The sequence below is a fragment of the Scyliorhinus canicula genome, chromosome 5 (assembly GCF_902713615.1).
Source record: "Scyliorhinus canicula chromosome 5, sScyCan1.1, whole genome shotgun sequence".
Taxonomy (NCBI): domain Eukaryota; kingdom Metazoa; phylum Chordata; class Chondrichthyes; order Carcharhiniformes; family Scyliorhinidae; genus Scyliorhinus; species Scyliorhinus canicula.
In genome coordinates this window covers 48861486-48889380 of record NC_052150.1, presented here as the reverse complement: position 1 = coordinate 48889380, position 27895 = coordinate 48861486, and the positions used below count along the sequence as shown (strand labels likewise).

Genomic DNA, 27895 nt, shown 5'->3' with positions numbered 1-27895 from the left:
AGGTCCCCTCTCAGCCTTCTCTACTCCAAAGAAAACAACCCAAGCTTATCCAGTCTCTTTTTTCCATAGCTAAAATGCTCCATCACAGGCAACATCCTGGTGAATCCTCTCTGCACCCTCGCTTGTGCAGTCACATTCTTACTATAGTGTGGTGACCAGAGCAAAACATAGTACTCCCACTGTGCCTAACCAAAGTCCCGTACAGCTCCAACATAACCTCCCTACCCTTATAATCTGTGCAATGGCTGACAAAGGCAAGTGTCCCACATGCCTTCAACTATCCTATTCACCTGTCCTGCCACCTTCAGGGATAAGTGGATGAACACCCCAAGATCCCTCTGTTCTTCTGAGCTTCCTAGTGTCCTGACATTCATTGCAGTCTCCCGGGTGTACCTTGAGTGACTCTGTGGAGTTTGCTCATTCTCCCCTGTATCTGCGTGGGTTTCCTCTGGGTGTTCTGGTTTCCTCCCAAGGTCCAAAGATGTGCAGGTTACGTGGATTGGCCATGCTAAATTGCCCCTTGGTGTCCAAAAACGTTGGCTGTGGTTGCTGGGTTACAGTTATAGGGTGGGGTCATGGGCCTAGGCTGGGTCAGTACAATCTCGATGAGCCGAATGACCGCCTTCTACAGTGCAGTGATTCTAAGGTAAATGACAATTGAGACCAAAGAAGATTATGTGGATTTCTCAACAACCAATCCAGATGTTTGACACACCATGAACCAACCAACCTCACTAAAACTCCTTTGTCACAAGATTTATAATCCCTATATTTGAGGATCACGCCTTGGAATTCTCTTCAAATGTCACTCCTACTCTGAGAGCATCATCAAGTATCCACCTCCAGGGTTTCAATCTCAACTTCTAAGAGCCCTTTCCTCTGAGCACACTTCAGCTTCACCTTCCAAGCATGTTTTCAGATCCTCAGGTTTTTCAAGCAGAATACCACAGCTTCAGAAGGGTACCTTTGTGCATACGGCCAGCAGCACAGAGTCACCAGCCTTTGGTGTCCTTTTGAATATTCGGGGCTTCTCTCCAGTCCACTTTGTTTCAAGTCTGCTCTCTGCAGCTTTTTCTTAAGCTTGGAGCCTTTTTTTTCCTGTTCGTGATCTTTCTCTTGACACAGTGGGATTTGTCTCTGATCCCTGTCTTTGTCCTTGCCTGTGGCTTCGTCCCTGCCTGGGACTTTATTTTAGGACCTCTTTCTATCCCACTCCTTGGTTTGGGACATTCTCCCTGACCCCCCTACCTATGGTCTTGCTCCCTCGAACACCTCTCAAATGGCACTCCAGTTAAGGTCACCTGGCCTGCTTTTCACGGTGTTTCACTTTCTTCCTCATGTAAGCAGGGTTGTTCCTGCTCTAAAGATATGAATTTGGACAAACTACTTGCCCTTTCCCAGCCCAAGCACATGCAGGAGACTCCGGTTCTTGACCTAAATACGGCAAAAGACACCGACTGTGCCGCAAATGTGTGACCATGCTCCAACTGGCGTACGCGTAGATGTCCCAAAGCCATTGGGAACCGTAGTTCATGAACTGTGACTCTGTAAATTAAACCAAAAGTAAGTATCGGCGCTAAGTATTGTTGATTGTTACAAACTATCATAATACAATGGAAAGTTGCTAGGATCTATTCACATGCATCTTGTGCAAGTTGCATTCAGTGTCCCTTTTGTTGGTGATCCATCCGTTACGAATTCCTCAGATCGCTTTACATATCTATATTAATTGGGGTATTTGATTCCCGGGATTACCTGAAGCTCAACATGCCAATGGTCACGTGATTTGCAGTGGCCATTTTTAATAGTCTGTGTCCATTTTAAGACTTGTTGAACGCCGGTCCATAATGTACTGGGACATGACACTACAGAAAAATATATGACTATAATGAGTCTAATGCAGGGAATGAATGCTCACTTGCTTATGTCAAATGTTGCAATGAATATAATCTATATTTTTCAGTCTGTTCAGTATCACTGCCAGCCGCTGAGCTACGATGTTTGCTGCTGTGATGAAAAGGGGGGATGTGCTTTGCAACAAAAGGGACTTTTCTGACTGTTGATTGACACTACAATATAATTTGTTATGATCTGAGTTTTGAGAATACTGGACAAGCCGGACACTTGTTAGAATCTGCTTTAGAGGCCATAAGCATTTAAAGAATATAATGCCTGGAAGAACCAGAGTAAGGATACTGGTTTAAAGATAATTACAAAACTTCCATGCTTATTTTTAAATGAACTTAAATCAGTTTTCATTCTCTTGTTAGTTTGTTGCAAACTGCAGTAGTTATTTTGCCATTTTGATACAATTTGAATGATCCAATACAATCCATAAAATATAAGAACATCAGAAATAGCAGCAGGAGTAGACAACCCAGCTCATTGAGCCTGCTCCAACATTCAATGAGATTGTGGCTGATCTTGAGCTTGAATTCTTTATTTTCTGGCCTGTTCCCCATATTTCTTAATTCCATGAGAGACCAAAGATCCCAGCCTTAAAACGTGTAAAACAAAAAGTCGCCACAGTCCCAAATGACCATAGACCTTTGAGGGGGAGAGTTGACTGCTGTGATTTTAACCTGAGGATCACCATACCTTAGATGAAGGGCAAGGTTGAGAAGGGGGGCCTTCATGAATAACCACCGATTTAAATGTCTTCAGCGACGGTGTATCCACAACCCTCTATGGTAGCAAATTGCCAAAATAGACAACACTTTGAGTGGAGTAATTTCTCTGCGTCTCAGTCCTCAATGATTGGTTCCTTATCCTGAAATTGTGCTCCCATATTTTGGTTACCCTGACCAATGGAAATAATATCTCAATGTCCACCCTATCATTCCCCTCAGAATCTCTATAGGTTTCAATGAGATCACCTCTCATTCTTCTAAACTCCAAAGAATATAAGGTCAGTTTACTCAGCCTCTTAACAAAGTGCAATCCCCTTCGTTTCATCTACCAATTTAGTGATCCTTTGCTGTACTGCCTCCATGCAAGCATCTCCTTTCTTAAATGTGGAGACCACACAGTATCCCAGGTGTTGTCTTGTCAAAATCTTGTACAACTGTAGCAAGACTTATTTATTCTTGTACTCGATTCCATTGCAATGAAGGCCAACTGCCATTTGCCTTCCTAATTGCTTGATGCATCTGCGTGCTACATTTCTGCGTTCCTGGTACAAGCACACCCATATCACTTTGAACATCAACACGTACAAACTTTTGCCTTTTTAGAAAGTTGTGTGTATCATTCAGTCAGTTGGGATGGGGAGGAAAGTAAGGTTAAAAATAATAACATGTCCTGTAATTTTATCAGTGACCACACATTGGTGTCAGGAACCTGTATTAATATCAAATATCACCCTGGATTATCAATCTGAGTAGTCATCTTCATCAGTGAATGCTAAATGTTACCCCTCTCGACATTCTCTAACTTGTCAGAAGGCTTGTCCAAAATTCAGTCGTGGATCAGCATGAATTTCCTCCAACTAACAAAGCCATTATCTTCGGTGTCCAACTCAAAATTCCATTCCCTAGTCATTGACTCTATCCCTACCTGAGACTGAACCAGACTGTTCTCAACCTTGATGTTATTTTTGCTGCTATGATGAGCTCCTGGCCACATCCACTTCATCACTGAGGCTGTCTGTTTCCATCTCCGTATCTTTGCCCCTACCTCAGCTCATCTAGTACTCAAACCCTCATTCAATGCCTTTGATACCACTAAAGCTGACTCTTGCAGGGCGCTCCTGGTTGGAATCCCATCTTCCACTCTTCGTAAATTGAGTCTTATCCTAACTCTGCAGTCCATCAAACCCTGTATGCCTATCACCCCTGTGCTCATTGACCTACATTGTCTCCGACCTGAACAATGCCTCAATTAAAAAATGTTCATTCTTGTATTCAAATTCCTCTATGGCCTCTCCCGTCATTTTTCTGTGACCTAATCCAGTCTTACAAACCTCCAAGATATCTGTGCCCCTCTAATTCCTGCTTCTTGTACACCCGTGGTTTTAATCATTCACCGTTGGTGTCCATGCATTCTGCTAAGGCTCCAAGGTCGGGAATTTAGTCTTTAAAACTTTCCATGTCTCTACCACTCTCTACCTTTAAAACATTCCGTTGGCTCTTCTGACCTAGGGGTGAACGTGACAGCTCCTCCCCATTGCAAAAACCATACACTCACTGACTCAAGAAGAAAAAAGGCTTGCGAGTGTCTTAAACCAGCAGAGATTCGGACTTCTGCCCCACAGTGGGAGGAAGTCCCATACTCAAAGAGCCAAGCAGATTGGCCGGCAGCCCCAGCAGTGCCAGAACTCAGTAGTAAGCTCAGTAATTGGCTTGTTAACAAGCTCAATTGGCCGTTGGTTTTTTCTTAAATGGCAGGGCAGGCTCTTGATTTTGTGCCCACCCGCCTACATATAATGAGAGACCGGTGTGATAATGTTGGGTTTGCGGCCCGACGATATCACGCTGAATTTTACACATGCACAGAATGGCGGCAGCCCCAATTTTCAAACATAAAATCCCAGTCACAATATCACAAGTGGTTGCTGCCAAATTTATTTTGATGATGTTCCTTTTAATGTATGGGAGCATTTTACTATGTTAAAGGTGCAATGTAAATACAAGTTGTTTTTCTTTTGGAGCACAGCACCAATCTGATCAGGAGGGATCTATAAACCAGTGCGCGACCACCAATATTCCCGAAGTGGAGACAAAAGCAAAAAATTGCCGAGTGCAGAATTGGAGAGCCAGTCGAGGTGCTTGCTCTGCGGTGGTTGTTGGATGAATACAACCTATTCAAATCTGGTTATCGACAATAGCACTTGGAATATCTGTGCTCTACTTAAAACTGATATCTGATGAACTGTAAATGATTAATGGCAGATCTTTTTCTACTTCAGGGGTTATGTTTACTTCGATTTAGCATTACCATCAGTTTGTTACAGTTCCACCACTAGCTTTTTCTTTGGTGTCAAGCTTGTGCAGTTTAGCGTTATGCCTGACATGAGTGTCTGAAGTGAGTGAGTGTGAGAGATCCTGTCCTCTGGGGAACTTAGCCATGCTTCACTCCTGGAGCAGGCTGTGTCCTGCCTCCTGGATGCAGCCTATGTTTGCACAGGAACTGCAGGAACTACACAGTGATGTAGCTTTGCAGTGATACTGCAGCTGTAGTGTGACTCTTCCCTTGATTTCACTGCTATTAAAATCCAAGAACGTAATGATTTTGATCTATCACAGGAAGAGCGCAATGTCTGCACAATATTCTCTAATACCCACGTGATCTAATTTTATGTTGTTCTTAACTCCGTAGGTGCTGACATCATGCCGCGTTTTTCTTTTGGCAGCACGAATCCCTACCAAGGTAAAAACTGCTTAATTTATCTATTGTTAAACCTGATTTCAACCAGAGGGTTGGGAATGAGGGGAGAAACGCAGACAACTGTAACTTGAAATTATTCAAGTGTATCCTATGGTGCATCCACTGGGAGCTGACATTGCTGAAATTTTATTGCAGGTGGCAAGCACTACCCGCCAAAGCATACAGGGTCCTTTTTAAAATAAATTAAATTTAGAGTACCCAATTCATTTTTTCCAATTAAGGGACAATTTAGCGTGGCCAATCCACCTACCCTGCACATCTTTTTGGGGTGAGACCCACGCAGGCACCGGGGGAATGTGCAAATTCCACACGAACAGTGACCCGGGACCGGGATCGAACCTGGGACCTTGGCGCCGTGAAGCAGCAGTGCCAACCACTGCGCCACCGTGCTGCCCGCAGCAGGGTCCTTCTTGGCATGAGTGTGTCAAGTCCTGATGATATCACCATGAACTGGGAAACTGACAGTCCAATCCTGGGTGGGATTGGAACAAGACCTGGAACTCCTCAATTATCAGATTTTTGCTGATTTCCTTGAGAATGCAATTCCATCTGAATCCAACATGGAACCATAGGCTTCACCTGCTTTGATCGTGCCTTCACTGCCCTTTCCCAATCGCAGGGATCTCCGCCGTTCTTTTTTCTTTATAAATTTAGAGTACCCAATTAATATTTTCCAATTAAGGGCAATTTAGCATGGCCAATCTGCCTAGCCTGCACATCTTTGGGGGTGAAACCCACGCAAGCATGGGGAGAATGTGCAAACTCCACACGGACAGTGACCCAGAGCCGGGATTGAACCTGGGACCTCGGCGCCATGAAGCAGCAGTGCTGCCCACTGCACCACCGTGCTGACCCTTTTTGTTATCACCGCCGTTTTGCCTGGTAACCAATCGTATCGTACCAGCTTGGTGGACTGTCTCTGCACTGTGTGGATTTGTGTTGCTTCCTATCAATTTGCTGTTTGGAACTAGAGTATATCTCTAGCTGTAAGCTCCTCTTGTAGTATGCAGGACCAGTTGCCTTCTTTGCTAGTGCATTACTATCAACTAAAAAGCTAGCATGTTGATTATTTCTAAAAATGGTGTGTAAGTGCTTATTTGTTATAGGACAAAACCTCAATTGTGCTAATGTCATATTTATGACACATTTTCTTCAGTTTAGTACAACTTGCCATTGATGCCATTTTGGAGGCCTTTTTAAAGAGAAAATGGGTTGGATGAAGCCCACAATGAGTTGCACATCATTTGCACTGAAAATTTAGTAGGCTTGTCATTTATTGTATGAATATAATTACTGCTAAGTTTTAAGCAAATATGTGATGAATGAATGCCAATTTTAAGGGCATTTAAGTGGTCACTGGATAGACATATGGATGAAAATGGAATAGTGTAGGTCAGATAGGCTTCAGATGGTTTCACAGGTCGGCGCAACATTGAGGGCCGAAGGGCCCGTACTGCGCTGTAGTGTTCTATGTTCTATAATATAATTAGTGATGCTTTCTTCAACCAAGGTGCTGTACAATAAGAAAGGAATCATACCTTAACTGTTTTTGTTCAAAGTGATCTGGTGCTATCTCCTCTGCTTCCACTGGTGAGAGACAGAAACTGGAGTCTAGAGTGAAAAAACAATAAGTCCAACAGGCAATATAGGAGAAATGTCTTTACTCAGAAATTTGGAGGAGATGCTTGATTCAAGACCAGATATTTCCCATCCATGGATGAAGATAAAATGAAAGAACCAGTCATCAATTGGTCCTGCATGCCTTACAGTAAATGTAAAATAGAACCGTTATGACATCTTATTATAGGGCTCAGTTGGTAGCACACTCACTTAGAACTCCATATGGAACACTAGGTCTCACATCCCTTGATCTTGCTCTTCCTCTGCCACCCTGAGTATTGTGCCTACTTGGTGGAACATCTCTAACTGTGTGGGTTTGCACTGCTTCCTACCATTTCCTGGTGAGAACCAGAGTGTAATTCTATGCATTCTCCCTCTGAGTCAGCAGGTTCTGAGTTCAAGTCGGGGCTTGAACACAGAAAATCAAGCTGACATGCAAGTGCAGTACCAAGGAGGTGTTGTCTTTTGGATGTGGCATTAAACCAAGGACCCATCTGCCCTCTCAGGTGGACGTAAAAGATCCCATGGCATTTTTCCGAAGGAGAGCTGGGGAGTTATTCGTTGTGTCCTGGCCAATACGTATTCCTCAATCAACATCACAAAATCAATTAATCTGTGTTTTGTCACTTGGTTGGTTATAAAGCACGTTGATACATTCTGTGGTCATGAAAGGTGCTTTATAAACGCAAGTCTTTTTCTTTTCTTTTTTTTATAAAATAATTTTTATTGGAATTTTTTGAAAAATATATATCAACAGAACAATAATAATAACAATAGTAATAAACACCCCCCGGCACCCATAACAACGCATGTAACAAACCCCCCCCCCCCAAACCCAATAAACAACTAAATAAATGAACAATAAGCAAATTAACTTAAACAATACCCCCCTGAGATCCCCCCCCCGGGGTTGCTGCTGCTGCTGACCTAGTTCCTTATCGTTGAGCCAGAAAGTCGAGGAAAGGCTGCCACCTCCTAAAGCACCCTTGTACTGACCCCCTCAGGGCGAATTTGACCCTCTCCACCTTAATGAATCCCGCCATGTCATTGATCCAGGTCTCCACGCTCGGAGGTCTCGCATCTTTCCACTCCCGCAACATCCTCCGCCGGGCTACTAGGGACGCAAAGGCCAAAACATCGGCCTCTTTCGCCTACTGCACTCCCGGCTCCACCCCAACCCCAAATATCGTGAGTCCCCAGCCTGGCTTGACCCTGGACCCTACCACCCTCGACACCGTCCTCGCCACCCCTTGCCAGAATTCCCCCAGTGCCGGGCATGCCCAAAACATATGGGCATGATTCGCTGGGCTCCCCGAACACCTAATGCACCTGTCCTCACCCCCAAAAAACTTGCTCATCCTTGTCCCGGACATATGAGCCCTGTGCAGTACCTTGAACTGGATGAGGCTAAGCCTCACGCATGAAGAGGAGGAGTTCACCCTCTCCAGGGCGTCCGCCCATGCCCCCTCCTCAATCTGCTCCCTCAGCTCCACCTCCCACTTAGCCTTCAGCTCCTCTACCGACACCTCCTCCACCTCCTGCATCACCTGGCAGATGTCAGACACCTTCCCATCCCCGACCCACACCCCCGAAAGCACCCTATCTCTTACCCCCCGTGGGGGCAGCAAAGGGAACCCCTCCACCTGCCGCCTAGCAAACGCCTTAACCTGAAGGTACCTGAACATATTCTCCGGGGCGAGCTCAAACTTCTCCTCCAGTTCACCCAGGCTCGCAAACCTCCCGTCAATGAACAGGTCTCCCAACTTCCTAATGCCCGCCCTGTGCCACCACAGGAACCCGCCATCCAAGTTCCCTGGGACAAGCCGGTGGTTCCCCCGCAGCAGGGCCTCCACCGAGCCCCCCACTTCCCCCCTGTGTCGCCTCCACTGCCCCCAAATTTTGAGGGTAGCCACCACCACCGGGCCCGTAGTGTACCTCGTTGGAGGGAGCGGCAACGGCGCCGTTACCAGTGCCTTCAGGCTCGTGCCTCCACAGGACGCCATTTCCATCCGTTTCCATGCTGCCCCCTCCCCATCCATTACCCACTTACGTACCATCGAGATGTTAGCCGCCCAATAGTACCCAGAGAGGTTGGGCAGCGCCAGCCCCCCTCTATCCCTGCCCCGCTCCAAAAAGACCCTCCTCACCCTCGGAGTCCCGTGCGCCCAAACAAATCCCAGAATGCTGCTGTTCACCCTCCTAAAAAAGGCCCTCGGAATGAAAATGGGGAGGCACTGAAACAAAAACAAAAACCTCGGGAGCACCGTCATTTTAACGGACTGTACTCTACCCGCCAACGACAACGGCAGCATGTCCCACCGTTTAAACTCTTCCTCCATCTGCTCCACCAACCTAGTAAAATTAAGCTTGTGCAGAGTCCCCCAACTCCTAGCCACCTGAACCCCCAGGTACCTAAAACTCCTCGCTGCCCTCTTTAGCGGGAGCCTACCAATCCCCTCCTCCCGATCTCCCGGGTGTACAACAAACAGCTCACTCTTGCCCAGGTTCAATTTATAACCTGAGAAACTCCCAAACTCAGCAAGAATCTCCATCACCTCCGGCATTCCCCCCACCGGGTCTGCTACATACAGCAGCAAGTCATCTGCGTACAGCGACACTCGGTGCTCCTCCCCACCCCGCACCAGACCCCTCCACCTCCCCGACTCCCTGAGAGCCATGGCAAGAGGCTCAATTGCCAATGCAAAAAGCAAGGGGGACAGGGGGCACCCCTGCCTCATCCCACGGTGGAGCTTGAAGTACTCGGACCTCCTCCCATTTGTCGCTACACTCGCCATCGGGGCCTCGTACAGCAACCTCACCCATTTAATAAACCACACCCCAAACCCGAACCCCTCTAACACCTCCCACAAGTACTGTGGTATTGTGTGAAGCAAATAATGGCATGATGGGAAAACTAGTCAAGTCTTCTTGGTACAATTGAATTTAATCTAAGACACAGATACAAAATACAAAATGTTCGTCATCAACCTAGAAGCAGTCTCAATAAATAACAAGCTGAACAACTGTCTCTGCCTGTATGTAAACAAGTTTGTCCAGTTCTTAAAACAAAGACAAGAAAATGATATGAGACTCCAGTCCCCTAAAGGTCAGCAAGGTGACGCCATTGTAACGATTATTACTTATGTTTTACTTTCAATCAAATTCCTGACCAAGCTGTATTCATGTTATCTTGATCCTATAATGTATAAAAATCGCCTTATTCTTCTGTGAGATCGCAGACTTGGGACGGACTCAGCAGTTTGTAATTGACTGCTTTCCGACTTCAAATCTCAGCCATACTGCTAGCAGTCAGTTCTAATTCGGAAATAAAGTTCAGTTTTGCTTACCTAATGAATCATGTTTGTATTTCTCTATCACAGTCAAGACGCGGGGAAATATAAAATACAACAGTACCCCCACTCAACCCTATCAAAGGCCTTCTCTGCATCCAATGCCACCACAATCTCCGCCTCTCCTTCTGCCGCCGGCATCATTATCACATTTAGCAGCCTTCGCACGTTAATGTTCAGCTGTCTCCCCTTCACAAAACCCGTCTGATCTTCATGTATCACCCCCGGCACACAGTCCTCTATTCTGGTGGCCAAGATCTTTGCCAGCAACTTGGCGTCCACATTCAGCAGTGAAATCGGCCTATATGATCCGCACTGTAAGGGGTCCTTATCTCACTTCAGGATCAGGGAAGTCAGCGCCCGTGACATCGTCGGGGGCAAAACACCTCCCTCCCATGCCTCGTTAAAGGTCCGAACCAACAGGGGGCCCAACAGGTCCGCGTATTTCTTTAAAAATTCTACCGGGAACCCATCCGGTCCCGGCGCCTTCCCCGACTGCATGTGGCCAATCACTCTGACCAGCTCCTCCAACTCGATCGGCGCCCCCAGTCCCTCCACCTGCTCCTCCTGCACCCTTGGAAATCGCAGCCTGTCCAAAAAGCTCTTCATTCCCCCTCCCACCATCGGCGGCTCCGACCGGTACAGTTCCCTGTAGAAGTCCCTAAAGACCCCATTGACCTCTGCCCCCTGCCGCACCACATTCCCACCCCTATCCTTCACTCCACCAATCTCCCTAGCCGTGTCCCGCTTGCGAAGCTGATGCGCCAGCATCCTGCTCGCCTTCTCTCCATACTCGTAGGCCGCTCCCTGCGCCTTCCTCCACTGTGTCTCCGCCTTTCTGGTGGTCAATAAAACAAACGGCCTGCAGGCTTTGCCGCTCCCCCAGCAATCCCTCCTCCGGGGCCTCCGCATACCTCTTATCCACACTCAACAGCTCCCCCACCAGTCTCTCCCTCTCCCTAATCTCCCCCCCCTCTCCCTATGGTCTTTTTCTTTTCTATTCGAGATCGGGCAGAGTTCCAATTTTGGGGAGATTCAAAGGAAAGGATTGAAGATCCCTTCAAAAGAATTTGTTTCCAAATGAAGATTGTTTAAAGTTTATTCCATTTTATTATTAAAAAACTTTTGGACCTTTATGTATTCTCCCACTGTGTCCTAAAGTGTGAAGCTGTGCATAGGGAAATGAAATGGTTGTGGTAAGGCAGATTGGAATGAATTCTGCTAGATCAGACATTCCTGGAATGTTTCTACCTGTATGGAAGACAGAGATCCGAAAGAATGTGGCTGCTTCCTCTGCTTGGCTGGCATCCAGAGCACAAATTAAAATGGCTATTTTTAATATAAAGCATTAAAAAGACAGATTTTTTAATGAATAAGCGCTAGTCATTGTATAAAATTACCCCTGAAGGTTTCATTCGAGTCAGCTGAGTAATGTGTGCATTAATTGTTCATCTTCTGTTTGAGAAATCTGCTTTGAAGAGCTTGGCAACTCTGGGTTAAGTGTTTCCAAGTGCCAACTTATCTGATTTGGTACCACTATCACCTGAGTCAGTAGCATGTGAATTCATTCCATGTTTGAACCTTTTATTCTTGGCTGACATTTCAGTGTAGTGCTGATTGAGTGCTGCATTGTTGGTGGCACTATCTTTTAGATAAGCTGTTAAATCAAGACCCACTTGAACTCGGTGATGGGTTTCTATTCCCTGACAGCACCATGAAAAATGTCTTTTAACCTGTCAGAAATCTGATTTTCTGTGCCTCTTTAGTGTGCACAAGTTCACTGCTGTGTTTGCTTACCTATGTGACTGTAATTCAGAAGTAATTCACTGGATGTGAAACACCCTGAGACTTCTTGAGGATGTGACTAAGTGCTGCAAAGATGCAAGCTTGCGGCTTTTCTGCAGAATGGCACAAGGCACATATTACTGGGCATGAGGAATGTGGCTTTTTGAGTCAACATTTATTTGATCAGAAATGCCAGTCTTGGCATCCTTGTGTGCAGGGTTTTTGGAACCGTTCACTGTTATTGAAAATGATGTGCTGCCTTTATACAATGCACCAGAATAAAAGCTCCTTTGTTCTGGGGAAAGAGGCTGCTCTTTCTTCTGTACTTCCTTGTACACTGAAATGTAGAAAACAAAAGGCGAGTTTTATTCTAACAGAATGGGCTGGTAGGCTTTGGTTTTCAAAACAGGAATCTATTTTTCAAGTAATAGCTCTCTAAAGACAAACTGTGCCCAGGGCATCCAACATAGCATATTTTGAGCATAAATCTTCTAGTTTGTGCCTGAAAACGCGACTGAAGGGCTTTACCATTTCAGTTACGTTTGTTTTTTTGATGCTAAGATAAGGTTATTGTACTTTCCCTAGTCAATCCAGCAATAAATGGGTCTTTCTTGGAGTGGCAGGCAGTACTGCAGGATTGAGTACTTAACCCCCAGCTATCCACATAAATGATTTGGATGAGGGAAGCAGATGTAATATTACCAGGTTTGCTGACAACACAAAACTAGGTGGGAATATGAGTGCTGAGGAGGATGTAAAAAGGTTTCAAGGCAATTTCAATCATCTCATGCCCTCAAATAGGGTTGAACTCACAATATACTGAATTGGAAACAAGGGAGCTATCATTAAGCCAAGGCTGACCTTCATAGGTGAAAGGTTTGTGCTGGGCATTCTACAGACCATCATAATGGATGCCAGTGAGTTTGGCGTGTGGCCGACCTCCATTGTGGAATGCTTGTGTTTGCCTGGAGTGCTCACTGGTCTCACTGCTGATTATTATTTAATTTTATTTTCTAATTGTTTCCCCTGAAGGCTTGCTTAAGTTACGGTTGCTTGTTTGTCAATTTGCAGTACCACAACTAACCAACCTGACTTCATATGTTAGTTTAAACAGTGGTCATTGGCAGTTTCAAAAATGCAACCGTCTTTAGTTTATTTCAATGATTTTCCTTCCATTGTAAGAACAGAAGTGGAGATGTTCACTGATGATTGCAAAGTGTTCAGTTCCATTTGTAAATCCTCCGAAAACAAACGCTTGCGTGCAGTAAAACCTGGACAGCATTCATTGAGCTAATAAGTAGCAAGTGGCAGACAATGACCATCTCCTGCAAGAGAAATTTTAACCCCTAGATATTGCTGCATTGCCCAATGTAAACATCCTGGAGCTCACTATTACTGGCCTCTATGATCCCCTCACTGAGCAGCCGTCGGACCTCCGATCGGATAAAGACCCTATCCTGTAGGCTGTATCGCCTGCTGCGAGTAGCTACTGGCTTGCAATCTGGAGTGAGATTGGCGAAGAGCGGAGGGGGGGGGGGGGGGGGGGGGGGGGGGGGGGGAGATGCACAGCGTGGTTAGGCTGCAGATAGTGAGTGGGGGCAGGGGCCCGCCGAAGCTGAGGGTGAGGCTCTTGAGGTTGCACTGGAAATCCAGGCCTAATAAGAGTGGCGCACAGAGATCGGGCAGGACATAAAGTTTAAATTTAGAATAACTAGGGCGGCACGGTGGCACAGTGGTTAGCATTGCTGCCTACGGCGCTGAGGACCCGGGTTCGAATCCCGGCCCTGGGTCACTGTCTGTGAGGAGTTTGCACATTCTCCCCGTGTCTGCGTGGGTTTCACCCCCACAACCCAAAGATGTGCAGGTTAGGTGGATTGGCCACGTTAAATTGCCCCTTAATTGGAAAAAATGAATTGGATATTCTAAATTTATTAAAAAAAAAAAAAAATTTAGAATAACTAGCGCCTCGAATTGTGAGCGTAGCAACGGTGCGTCCTTGGATTTGGACTGAGTGGGAGCCCGAAGTGAGGGCGATAGTTTGGCTCACCGGAAAAATAGAAAGCGAACAGCGTCTTACCAGCTCTGGATGTATAAAGCTCTCAGTGCTCCCGGAGTCAAAGAGGCATGGCGTGCTGTACCCGTTGATCTGGACCTCCGCCATCGAACTTCGTAGGTGCTTGGGGCGGGATTGATCCAGGGTGACTACGCTGAGTTGCGGGTAGTCGGCGGCTCGATCAGCTGTGCTGGAGTGGCCCCGTGATGACTGTCCTCTGAGTTCGTAGTCGTCGAGGTGAGTTTCAGAGTTTGAAGGGGATGGATCCCAAGATGGCCGGCCGCATGGATGAGGATTGCCAAGATGGCTGCCCCCATGAGTCGCACATGGCCGGCCGCATGGAGGAGGATTGCCAAGATGGCCGCCCCCATGAGTCGCACATGTCGGGTGGGGGCGGAGTCGGCATACAGGCTGCAGCATTTCGGGGCCTGCAGGCCTGTGAATTCAGGGAACGAGTGCTTTGAGCCGTGGGAGGGTTGGAGGCTGGGGCTTTCTTCGCCAGACACACTGGCATATTGTCCTTTTCGCCCGCAGCTGCTGCAGGTCGCGTTACGGGCCGGGCAGTGCTGCCGCGGGTGCTGGCTTTAGCCACAGAAATGGCAGGCTGAAGCAGCCGAGTAGCTGGCTGGGGCAGCAGAGTAACTGGCTTTGGCAGCGCGGTAGCTGGGGGGGCCGTGCGGCACAGGCTTGGGGGGACTGTTGGTCGGGGGTCCACGATGAGGTCGCGGGGTCCGCGGGAAATGAGGTGAGGCCTGCGGAAGGAAACTTCCATAGTGGTAGCAGCCTCCACAGTAGTGTCTAAGTCCTGGGCCCCTTTTCTAGCAGTCTTTGGCGCGCCACGAAAACGTCCCACACAGCAAGCTCCCTATGTTCAGCCGCGGTAACGGCTTGATAATTACAGTCATTGGAAAGATTGTTCAATTTCCTGACAAACTCGGCTAGCGTTTCTGTAGGCCGCTGACGGCGAGTCGTAAACACGTGGCATGCATAAACCTCGTTAATGGGCCTAACATACATTTTGTCCAATATTGCCAGCGCTGCAGTGTAAGAACCGGCCGGATTTAGCTGTGTGGAGATTCTGTGGCTTACCCTCGCGTGCAGTAGGCTGAGTTTTTGTTCCTCCGTTGTTCCGGCGGTGCTGGCTTCTGCCAGGTAGGCTTTAAAACATCTCAGCCAGTGGGAAAAAATTTCCTTAGCCTCTGCATCCTGTGGGTCAAGTTCTAGGCGTCCGGGCTTGAGGGCTGCTTCCATGATTTCTTCGACTGTTTCCGGAGTATATTAAATTGTTGGAACCAACAATTCTACGGATACGTGCTTGTAGGATTAGAATAGCGGTTTTAATATATTCACAACAGAGCCAGCCTATTAGCCATTGAACTTTTGGTGAACTGGCCGGCTGATCATGTGGCACTGATCTTTATACAGCAGCTTCTGGGGAGGAGTCCTGGGCAGAGCCAAGGGAGAAGCCCCGTACAACTCGAGCATTTCCAGAGCTACTGCCCCTGGAGGACAGGTAGTGCAACTGCACTTACAATATAGACACATGTATATACAGACTATAATCCGGTGTGAATCACATTCACCACATCACTATTGACCAAAAATTGAACTGGGCCAGCCATATAAACACTGGCTCCAAAGACATGTCTGAGTCTGTGTATTCTGTAACAAATAGCTCCTTTCCTGATTCCCAAAAGCCTTTCCTCCATCTACAAAGTCATTAGTGTGATAGAATGCTCTCCACTTGGCTAGGTGAGTGTCATGTGGTTTGGCCTCAACTGTGTATGTATCAGAGTCAGCATGGTTGCACAGTGGTTAGCACTGCTGCCTCACAGCACCGAGGACCCGGGATTGATCCTGGCTCCTGGTCACTGGCTGTGTAGAGTTTGCACATTCTCTCCCTGTCTGTGTTGGTCTTACCCCACAACCCAAAAAGATGTGCAGGATACGTGAATTGGCCACACTATATTGCCCCTTAATTGGGAAAAAAATAATTGGGGTACTCTAAATTCATAGAAACAAATACTGTGTGTGTGTCCCAATTATGGGCATCACACTAGAAGGATGTGAATGCTTTAGAAAGGGTACATTAAAGATTTATCAGAATGCTTCCAAGGATGAGGGACTTCAGTTATGTAAACAAATTGGAGAAGTTGGGCTGTAGTTCCCCTTGGAGAAGAGAAGATGGAGAGTTGATTTGATTGAGGTGCTCAAAATCATGAGGGGTCTAGACAGAAGATATGGAAATTGTTTCTATTGGTGAAGGAGTCGATTGCCAGAGGACACTAGTACAAGATGAATTGCAAATTAAGAAATGGTGACATGGGAGAAAAGCGAGTTGTTAGGATATGGAATGCACTGCAGAGTGTGTGGGGGAGGCAGATTCAATTGTGGCCTTTGTAACATTTTTGGCTGGTTTCATGTCACATATATACAGTGACACCAGTGCTGCATTTTGTGGGATTTTCGGGCGTTCACCATTTTCAAAAAATATATAAATAATTTTTTTTAGAGTATCCAATTTTTTTTTTTCAATTAAGAGGCAATTTAGCATGACCAATCCACCTACCCTGCACATCTTTGGGTTGTGGGAGTGAAACCCACGCAAACACGGGGAAAATGTGCAAACTCCACACGAACAGCAATCCAGGGCCAGGATTGAACCCAGGTCCTTGGTGCCATGAGGCAGCAGTGCTAACCACTGCACCACCGTGTTGCCCTGGAATTCACCATTTTGCCCTGTAGAATCATTATCTCTTAAATAAACCCTGCACAATGTTTAGCAAACTTAAATTGTGGCACCTGTACTTCTTTTTCTTTGTGGTGACAACAAATATACAACAGAAAAACTGGCAACGAGGATTTGGGCCATGAACAAATATCAACGAAGATTTGGGGGCCAGAAAAAAAAAAATCAATCGATGGGGATTCAGACCATAAACCACCATTGAAGAAGATTTGGATGTCTGAAGAAACTATCAGCAACACTCGAGCTGAAAATCATTGAGTTTGTGGCAAGTAAAAAAACCCATTCAGATCATGGAGGAGCGTTGGCAAGTCAATTAATTGATAGTGACAGCCACTAATGCAAAATAAGGGTTTCGAAAATGAATCGGGATGCAACTTTGATTTACTGCTCATATCTTTTAAACAAAAGAATCAAAGTTTCAGGCAATGCGGAGGCTGTGCATAAGGCACTGTTAACGAGCACTTGGGAACAGGAACCTGGAGGTTCCCGAGTCTGCAGCCGATTGCTCGAGAACTGATAGTCCAGGCCACGGAAGAACTAGTTTGCTGTGGGCTTGGGTGTTGTTTGCTTTAGGTAAATAAATGGAAGGGCAAAAGCTTGAAAAAGCATAGATCAGGGAACCAGGATCCGAAACAATGCCGCCATGGATGCATTTGATGAGGATTATGAGACATGGAATTCTTATGAGGAAAGGTTCCAATTGTATCCTGTTGCAAATTAAACACAAGAAAAGCTGCATGCTGCAGTTGGGTGAAAAATATTCATGTTGTAGAAAAGACCAAAAAAGAGTTGATGACAATCCTGGGAGGACATTTCTTTCCCCGTCCACGCTGATAGCTGAAAGATCCCGCTTTCATCATCGTGCACAAGAGGAAGGGAAAAGCATAGCAACACTACGGTCAATTAACCAAGTTCTGTGAATTTGTTCAAACATTTGGTAATACAGACTGGTCTGTGGTCTCAGAAATGAAGCCATCCAAAGGAAACTGCTTACTGAAGGTGCATTAAACCTGAAAACTGCTGTGGAAATCGTTACTTCCATGGAACTTGCAGCGAAAGAGGCTTTGTTGATTGGAGTCCGAGCAAAGGTTCATAAGATTGCTAAAAGCAGGTCTGCAAAAAAGGTTGGGAGGAAGGAGAAAAATGCTAAAATTGTGGTGCGGTAGGCCACATAGCCAAGGCATGTTGGTTACGCCAACCTTCATCAGCAGAAAAGAAGTGTGCCAGAAAAACACAGCTGTCTGCTGGTCGAATAGTTTATCAGTTAAATGATGGATCTGAAGACTCACGAGGGGACATTGTGTCAAGTCAGCTTAAAAATTTCAAGCTTGGTGCCTTATCAATTGAAGGAGATTGGTAATGCTTTTGGGTTTATTCAAAACTTAACAAAACACTGTCAAAATGGAAGTGAATATGGGCGCTGTGGTATCACTCATTCCTGAGACAATATACAGTCAGAAGCTAAAACATATACCATTACAAACATCAGATGTTGATTCTGAGGACAGGTTTTGCCACTGAATGGATGCATCAGGTAAATGTGGAAGTTAATGGTCAAAAACGGAGTTGCCCGTCCACATTGTCCAGGGAAACTTTCCAGCATTGTTTGGTAGATCATAGTTGAGGAAGATAAAGCTCAACTGGGAAATTGTGAACTAAATCGTTGACTCTACAAATGATCTGAAGGTATTTGAAGAGTCATTTGGATCGATGACTGGAGTGTGTCTAACTGTTTTAAAGGGCGTACTGTATGCTGGTAATCCCATGACACAACAATAATGAAATTGTGACTAATCATAAGCGTTCAATCTCTTATCAATTTGTCTAGTACAATCTCGGGTGTGATATTCTGAAATCTTCAGTAGTCGAGTTTTGAGAACCATGAGCCCATGGTCACAGGTTCCCCCTGAACATATGATATTTAGCACATTATTTCTTGCATGCGGCAGATGAAAGAGGAAATTGGCAAAATATTTGAAAAATCAAACATCACTGCCTCTTCCTCAGGTGAATTTAATACAGATTCAAATGTTGCCAAGTTGCTCATTCATACAAAATCACTGGCACAATTGTCAAAGGAACAGAGTAAAATATTGCACGTGACAAGTGTATGCATTTTGCCAGCTGATGTTGAGTCTACAGTAGATCACCAAGGATGCTTACCAATGACAATTGAGATGGGCAATGCATGCTGACAGCAACACCCATATCCTCAGAAAATAAAAGTATTTGGGGAAGCTTCTTTTCAACTTCAAATAAGTTTGAACTCATGTAAAAAAAACAATTTCAATGCACCACCTCTTTCCCCTTTGGACGTTTCCTGCATTACACACACATGCACACACAACTTGGAGGATAGTTCCTGAGAGGTGACAATGTCATTTGGTGAAAATGGCCAGAGATGATCAAAAGTGAGAATTTGTCTGTTTCCAATAGTGTTATATAAAATTTCAGGATGGGGTGTGTTCTGTGTGATTAGAACTTATGCTTTTATATTTGTTGTCGATCTCACTTGGATAACAATGAAATCACCTGGACAGCTTTGCTCTTGAAAAAAATTGAATGTTTAGTGATTCTCCTTCTCTGAGAGAGGAACTGTTGTGTATCAATTGTGTTACTAGCTGTAATTTCACCACCCTAAACCGCTGCATGTAATGGTCATCAGATAGTTCCCAATCATTTCGAATAGCGTAGCAGTTTTAAGGTCCAGCATTGTCACTAAATTATGAAATGGATAGTCTTGTTATAGGTATTGGTTAAGGTATGGACAATGTTAAGATATTGGATCAGACCGCAACATTTGTAACAATACTGGACAAGAACCCTAAAAAAAAATTTTAATTTGTAAAACTGCGAGGAAATCCTAATTCATCCCATAAGTAATGATTCTGACCAATAGGTATATTTTATGTTAAAACAAACTTTAATTTAAACATATAATTAACAACATTAACATCAAAGGAATAGCTTATAATTATGAGTTAAACATCTCTTAAACAAAAGGAAAAATGTGAACTTACTATCTACCTGCTACTAATTCCAATTAAGCAACCCGATACAGTTCAAATGCCACTTAAAAATAAAGTTAACAAAACAGGCTCCCCCATTAATTACATTGTCTGTATTCCACAAAGATGTCACATAACATGCTTAGCTAGGGCTTGATATCACTCCCTCATAAATTACCTACTGTCCAGGAAATCTCCAGCAATCATGGCAATATGTATTAGCCCTTTATCAATAACCAAGTAAGTGGTTTAAATCAATCATTAACATCACCTTTTACGGCTTCCGAATCACAGTTTTAGCAGACACACACAGTCTGGATACCTTAACCTAGGTTCTGTAATAATATTACTGCAACAGATACAACACATATTTCTACATTCATCATAAAATTAGCTAACAGTCCTGTTGTTGGGGATTGAGATTTTTCCCCACTGCACATCTTGGTATAGAGTACTGACATCAGATATAAAGTTTCACCAACACTGGCAAAAAAAACCCTCTTCCGTCATATATCAAGTATCAGATCTGTGATTCCGATTGTCTGATGGGCTAGTTAAAGACTGGATTCCTATTTTTCTTCTAAATATTGAACTATCAGGATATGTCACAGTTGGTGAATGGAGCTTTCCTTTATTAGAGGTGTATGGTGAGGTAATGGAACCAACTCAATGCAGCGTAAGGCACTCATGCCCCCAAAATATTAACTCTAGCTGACCCTTCTCATCTCCATCCCAACATCCATCCTACCCCATTTCAGAACTGCAATTCTAATAGGCTGATCAATCCTATTTCACCACCAGGCATAATTTTGGCATTTTTCCAATTGCCGAAAAAATGGCCATTGGTGTAAAAAGAGAAAATGCTAGAAATACTCCGCAGTTCTGGCACCATCTGTGGAGAAAATAACAAAGTTAATGTTTTGGGTCTGTGACTTTTCATCAGAACTGAGAAAAGTTAGAAATGTTTCAGATTTCTGAACAATTGAAAGGGGCTAGTGTAGGAAGTGGAACAAAAAGGAAAGTCTGAAATAGGGTGGAGGGCAGGGGAGATTAAAAGACAAAGGGTTTCATGGTGCAAAGGAAGTAGTAATGGGAAAAGTGAAAAAAGAAGATAACAGCCAACTAAACACAAAGTAAAGAAATTGAGAAAGATGTTTGAGAGAACCAAACCTGCAAAACATGAAATAAAATGAGGGGCAGAGGGTTTGATTTAAATTTGTTGAACTCAATATTGATTCCAGAAGGCTGTAAAGTGCCCAGTCAGAAAACGAGGCACTTGAGCCTACATTGATTTTCTATGGAATGCTGAAGGAGGCCAAGGACAGGTCAGAGTGAGAGCAAGGTGGAGAATTCAAATGACAGGGGACTGAAAGCTCGGGTGTCATGTTTGGGACTGAATTTGAAGTGTTCCGCAAAGCAGCCACCGAGTCTGCATTTGGTCTCCCAGATATGGAACAGATCACATTGTGAGCAGCAAAGACTCATTACTAAATTGAAAGAAGTACAAATAAATTGCCCTATCCTCTGAAAGGAGTGGTTGGGATCTTGGATGGAGAGAAAGTAAAAGGCAGATGGTGTATTTCCTGTGCTTGCACAGAAAGGTGTCATAGGAAAGGGTGTCAACAATGGGAATAACCAAAGAGTGGACCAGTTTGTGGTGGAAGGGTAGTCACTTTGGGGTGCTCAAAGGGGAGGTGAGGATATGTATAGTGGTGGCATCCCGCTAGAGATGGAAAAATGGCAGAGGATTGTGGTGAATGTAATTCACACTGTACTGTATTTGTGTCCTTTTGGGCTCTGTCTGTGAGCCGTTGCGCGGCTCTGCCCGCAGGGGGAGATGAGGAGCTTGTACAGGGCTCCGCCCTCGGCTCCGCCCATGGTTCCGCCCATGGCCCCTCCCACTACCGGAAGTCTAAAGTGCTGCAGCTGTGTGAGCCTGCTCTCAGTTCTTCTGGTCGCAGGCAGGCTCAGTTGTAAGTCTATTAAAACCACAGTTTACTTCCAATCGTGTCTCGAGTGAATTGATGGTCACATCAAGTATGTTCTGTTGTAAACGGTGGGGTGGAAGGAGAATGAGGGCAACCCTATCATAGTTCTGGGAGGGGAAGGGAAGGGGTGAGAGCAGAAGTACAGGGAATGAAATAGACTGGTAATTGGTGTTTGTGAGCTCTGATCCCATGTAAATGGCCTGAATCTACCCAAATTTAGTTTAATGCAAAGTCTTGTACCAGTTGAAAATAAGAGCTGATTTTTCTCAGTCTGGAATAGATTTGTATCAGGGCAGCATGAAGGTGCAGTGTTGAGCACCACTGCCTCACAGTGCCGAAGACCCGGGTTCGATCCGGTCCTGGGTCACTGCCCATGTGGAGTTTTCACATTCTCTGTGGTCTGCGTGTGTCTCACCCCCACAACCCAAAAAGATGCGCAGAGTAGGTGAACTGGCCACATTAAATTGCCCCTTATTTAGTAAAAAAAGAAGAACTGGGTTCTCTAAATTTATATAAAAAGAGAATTGATTTGGATCTGAAGCCCCAGATGTGCATTCCTTTAATCCGTTCTGCCCTTTAGTAGCCTGTATAATTGCTTATGCTATCTCTGGATTAAATTACTTCAAAGAAGGTAAATCTGCTGTAAATACTATCAAGAATATATACTTCACTTAAGTTACCTTTTGTGTTCAAAGCAAAATGTGTCTCTTGAAATGCTGAATTGAAAAAGCTGAAATTAATTTTCAATTGTTACTCTGGAAAACAAGTTTGATATATAGGACACTGACTTTAGTCAGTCATTTTAAATGTAGAATGGAGTGAGTGTAAATTTGAAAACAAATAATAGTTGTTTAACGTAATATTTTTAATAAAAAGGACACTGGTCGGGATTTACTGGCTGTTCATGCCGCCGCGACGTTCCGGTCCCATGCCGGCGCACAGGTTTCGCGGCGACGGTGGGGCGCAGCCACCAGGAAATCCCGTTGACAACGACGGGGTTGGTAAATCCCGCTAGGAGGCTACCTCCGCCGCTGAAAAACACATGTCGGGTTGGTCGGTTAATCCTGCTCAGTGTCTCACCTCATTTGGCATATCAATGGAGAAATAGTGTCCTGGCCTATTGCATCATTCACCTTTCCCATAAACACATATGGCCCTGCACACTTCATTTTCTTAGCTTGGCCAATTTGTGACAGAACGTTGAGGATAATAGCAACCAATTACAAGGCAGTAATCTAATTTAGAACTTCAAATTACAACTCAAACCATATAATGCGCAGGTTGAATATGTGAAGTAACTTTGTTACTTTATGAAGTTATTTTTGACTATCACAGGAAAATTCATTCTCTACGCTATAATTCATTCTGTCATGCAAAACATCTTATTTGCCCAAATTCTATGGTGGGGGTAACAATGAGCTTGGTGCTCAATGCTGTCCGATTACGCTTTAATAACAACTTTGGTGAACAGTCGTCCACTCGAGGGAATGAGGAAATGTTTCTGCTCCTCCTAAAGCTGCACTATATTCGTATTGTGCTGAGAGACTCGCCACCCAGTCGTGGAACCTCATGATAGTACAGACTCACTAGAAATGTAAGAAAAGATTAGAGTTTGTCCATTCCAGCTGAAGTAAATTTTTAACCGTGTGATTAATCTTCATTACAAAATTAACACCTCTCTGGTATTGAATACATGTGAAGTGTGAAGTTTCATTCCTTCAGCTTTTAATTGTTGACGGAGATTTTTTTTTTGAACTTTATTTCTGGTTAAACAGTCACTCTCGTAATTCCATCTTTCTTTCCTCTGCAAATGATCTGGTCTTAGATTAAATGTCCTTAATTAGCAATTCCTGGTTCAGACTCTGCTGCTTAGCAACATCAGTTTGATTGGTTATGGAGATATACCATTGCCTGTTCTGTTTACACAGGTCCAAGATCCTCTATGGAGGGTGCTGCATTAAAATAGCTTTCTAGTCAACTGCAAAATCTAGTGCCCACTGAACTTTTTGGGGCAAATGTAATTAATGGCTGGTGTCATTCATTTGTCACAGAAAGTAAAATCTAGGCCATTGTTTTGGTTCTTTACCTATTTGTAAAAATCCCCATGTTGCTGTACACCGATTCTACAAAATATACTGCGGCTGTGCCTAGCTTTTTATTGGTTTGTCAGCACAAATGTATGTTGAAAATAGAACTTTGATTAGTTGCCAACTATTTTACATTTTGTATGTTTATATTTGAATGGCAACAATCCATTTTGAAAGACCAATTCTAAATATTTTTGAAGTTCAATAAAAAAGCTTTTGTCTGTTGTTATAATCCCAGCGGAGGTCACTGGATAGGAACCATCAGATTTTTCGTGCCCTCTGGGGAATATGAACTTCCCCGGTAATGGGACAGGGCTTCTCCTTAACAGGAGTAGCCCTTCTAGTATAAAACCCCGACCTGGGTGCTTTTGTAAACTACTGTTCATGCGTGGCTGTTTATTTCAGATCTAACACTGGTGACGAGGATTCATTAGAGCAGCCGTCGAAACCAGTTGCTCCACGCCCGGTTTATGACTTGTCAGGCCTTATTGAAGCCATCAGCGTGCTGCATATCAGGCATACTGATGACTGGGGGCAGTACATAGAGAGGATGCAGTTTTTCTTCTGCACTAACGCAATTATTGGCAACGAGTACCAAACTGTTACCTTACTGACAGCTAGTGGGGGGGGCTCCCATCTACAGCATTATAAAAGGCCTAACCCACTTGGACCTTCCGGATACACGCTCATTCGCCTCCCTGATAGCCGTGTTGGGGGAGCATTTTGACCTGGAGCCGCCACTGATAATCTTTATTGTCACAAGTAGGCTCACATTAACACTGCAATGAAGTTACTGTGAAAATCCTCTCGTCGCCACATTCTGGCGCCTGTTTGGGTACACAGTGGGAGAATTCATAATGTCCAATTCACCTAACATTTCGGGATTTGAGAGGAAACCGGAGCACCCTGAGGAAACCCGCACTGACACTGGGAGAACATGCAGACACCACACAGAGAGTGACCCAAGCCAGGAATCGAACCTGGGAGCCTGGCTCTGTGAAGCAGCAGTGCTACCCACTATGCTCCCGTGCTCCCCATGATCGTGCGCTGTTTCCCGTTCCATACGGCCGCTTAGGCCCAAGGTGAAGCATTACGTGACGGGTTAGTATGTGGGATCTGTGATGCGGCCACGCACAGAAAACTACTAGCTGAGGGTCGTTTAAATCTCCTAAGAACTCTGGAAATTGCAGTATATAGGGAAAGGGCTGAACAGGGAGGTCAAGAAATCCAGGGGATGACGGTGCTCAGTTTAGCTTGCCAAAACAGGCCTCCCACAAAACGCCAAGAATGAAGAACCCTTTCACCAGCATTGGGACACCTACAGGCAAGGGGCGAGACACTGGAAAGGCCGTGGGCACACTGTCAAACCTTTCCCCCTGACCAGAGGACCAGGAGTATATTGTCGGCTTGCAGCGGGCACAGAAGGCCCTGTGAGAAGCCACCCACCCGCTGCACTGCTGGGCATGACTGCCCCGCCCATGACGCGGCCCACCAAGTGGAGGACGATGACGACCAGTATCAACAACTTCAATGTGTGGCGGCACCAAGAATTGCTCCCATCCAAAACTCACTCCAGGTGAATGGACACGACCGGCATGGAACTCTGTATGGGGGCTGCAGTGTCTGTTATTAGTTGACATACCTTCAACCGCATACGATATGGGATTTGTCTGCTGACTCTCCAGGATACCAACGCAAGGCTGGCGAACTACACAGGGGAGCCTCTCACAATTGCAGGTACGGCTACTATCCCCATTGAATACAGCCACCAATCAGCCAATTTACCATTAGTCATTGTACATAGGAGACTGTTGGGGCGCAATTGGCTCCAACATCTTAGACTGGCAGAGGGTTTGCCAAATGCACCCACATGGCCCCAAAGGGATATTGGTCACATTTCTGACCATATTCCAGGAAGGTTTGGGGACCGTGAGGGGGGCAGTAGCCCGAAGTGTGGACCCCATGGCCCAGCTATGCTATTTCTGCACCCGCCCCATTCCGTACGCTTTGCCTCCAAAGGTAGATGCGGAATTGGACGCGTGGAGAACCTGGGGATCATAAGACCAGTACAATTCTCTGACTGGGTGTCGCTGATTGTACCGGTAATGAAGTCCGGTGAGGAGACGGCATTTGGCGTAGTGGTTAGCACTGGGACTGCGGCATGGAGGACCCGGGTTCGAATCCAGGCCCTGGGTCACTGTCCGTGTGGAGTTTGCACATTCTCCCCATGTCTGCGTGGGTGTCACCCCCACAACCCAAAGATGTGCAGGTTAGGTGGATTGGCCACGCTAAATTGCCCCTTAATTGGAAAAAATAATTGGGTACGCTAAATTTATTTTTAAAAATTGAAACCCGACAGGTTGTTGCGTCTCTGCGGGGATCATAAAATGACAGTGAACTGGGTATAACGCTTTTACCGTTCTCCAGTCCCCAGGATCGAGAATCTGTATGACAAGCTCAGCGGTGGACTTGTATTCAGCAAGCTGGATGTGAGCCATGCACATCTCCAACTGGCCCGGCCCCCGAGCCAAGAAAATTCATCACTATCAACACGCACCGGGGACTCGTGACTATATTCGGTCACCATTCAGAGTCCCCTCAGCGTGTGCAATATTTCAGAGGATAATGAAAAACATCTTGTGGGGAATTACTGCACCTGGCATTCTACTTAGTTGATAACCGGTTTACCCGACGAGGAGCACCTCCACAATTTGGCAGAATTACTACAACGCTTTGAGGAAGCTGGCGTCCGTCTCTGCCGAGAGAAGTGTGCCTTCAATGCAGCCGAGATGATGTTCCTCTAGTACCGCTTGGACCGCCACAGTCAGCACCCCATGTGGGGAGAAGGCCCTGACCATCCCCTGTGCCAGGGGACCAATGGAACTTCAGGCTTTCCTAGGGTTGATCAATTATTATGGAATGTTCCTTCTGGGGTTGACCACGATATTGCCCGCCCTCTATAAACTACTGAAGAAAGGCTTCTTCCCCACAGCTACTAGACTCCTCAACGACTCTCCTTCAGACTGATTCACGACGCCCTGTGCTGTTCTTGCTGATGTATTTGCTTTGTTTGGCCCCTTGTTCCGCGCTGTAACCAATTACTGTTTGTCGATGTACCATTTGTGAATGTACTCTGTTGATTATTCTTTTTTTTCTACTATATACGTACTGTGTACATTTGCTTGGCTGCAGAAACATACTTTTCACTGTATTTTGGTACATGTGACAATAAATCAAATCAAACAACTCTGGACATGGGTTGGTGAGCAACAGGCAGCGTTTGCCAGAGTAAAACAAAAGCAGCAGCTTTCCTCTTCAAGACTGCTTACTCATTTTGACTCCTCTAGGCCACCCTTACTGACCTGCGACGCATCCCCTTACGGTGTTGGGGCCGTGATCGCCCACATAATGGAAGGCGGTTCCGAGCGGCCTTTCGCATTTGCATCTAGGACATTGCTCGACGCAGAGAAACGGTACGCGGAAGTGGAGAAAGAAGGACTGTGACTTTTGGCGTACCAAAATTTCAGCAGTACGTCTACAAGCACCATTTCACCGCCCTGACGGACTACAAAGCCCCTTCTGGGGCTCTTCAAGGACAACCGAGCGATTCCTCCCATAGCCTCCGCCCGAGCTGGGCGTTATCACTGGTAGCATACGATTAGTATTGGAGCACTGCTCCAAGGTCCACATACCCCACGCTGACGTTTTGAGCCAACTAACACTGCCCGTTAAGCCAGCTACTCCTGCCATCACCGATGAGATAATAGCTGCCACCCATTTCATGGAGTCACTGCTAGTCACAGCATCTCGCATCTGGGGCTGGACCCAGACCTACCCACAGCTCTCCCACATCAAGCACATGGTGCAGTA

General features: G+C 45.5%; 1 protein-coding gene across 7 annotated transcripts in view; it reads left to right on the top strand.

Moving 5' to 3' along the window:
- Nucleotides 1–27895, top strand: part of LOC119965968 (F-actin-uncapping protein LRRC16A-like) — a 458632-nt gene that overhangs the window by 78978 nt on the left and 351759 nt on the right. For all 7 annotated transcript variants that reach the window (XM_038797016.1, XM_038797019.1, XM_038797017.1 and 4 more), the window contains exon 3: nt 5317–5367. In XM_038797016.1, the coding sequence (XP_038652944.1) occupies nt 5317–5367 (51 nt within the window). The remainder of the gene's footprint in view (nt 1–5316; nt 5368–27895) is intronic.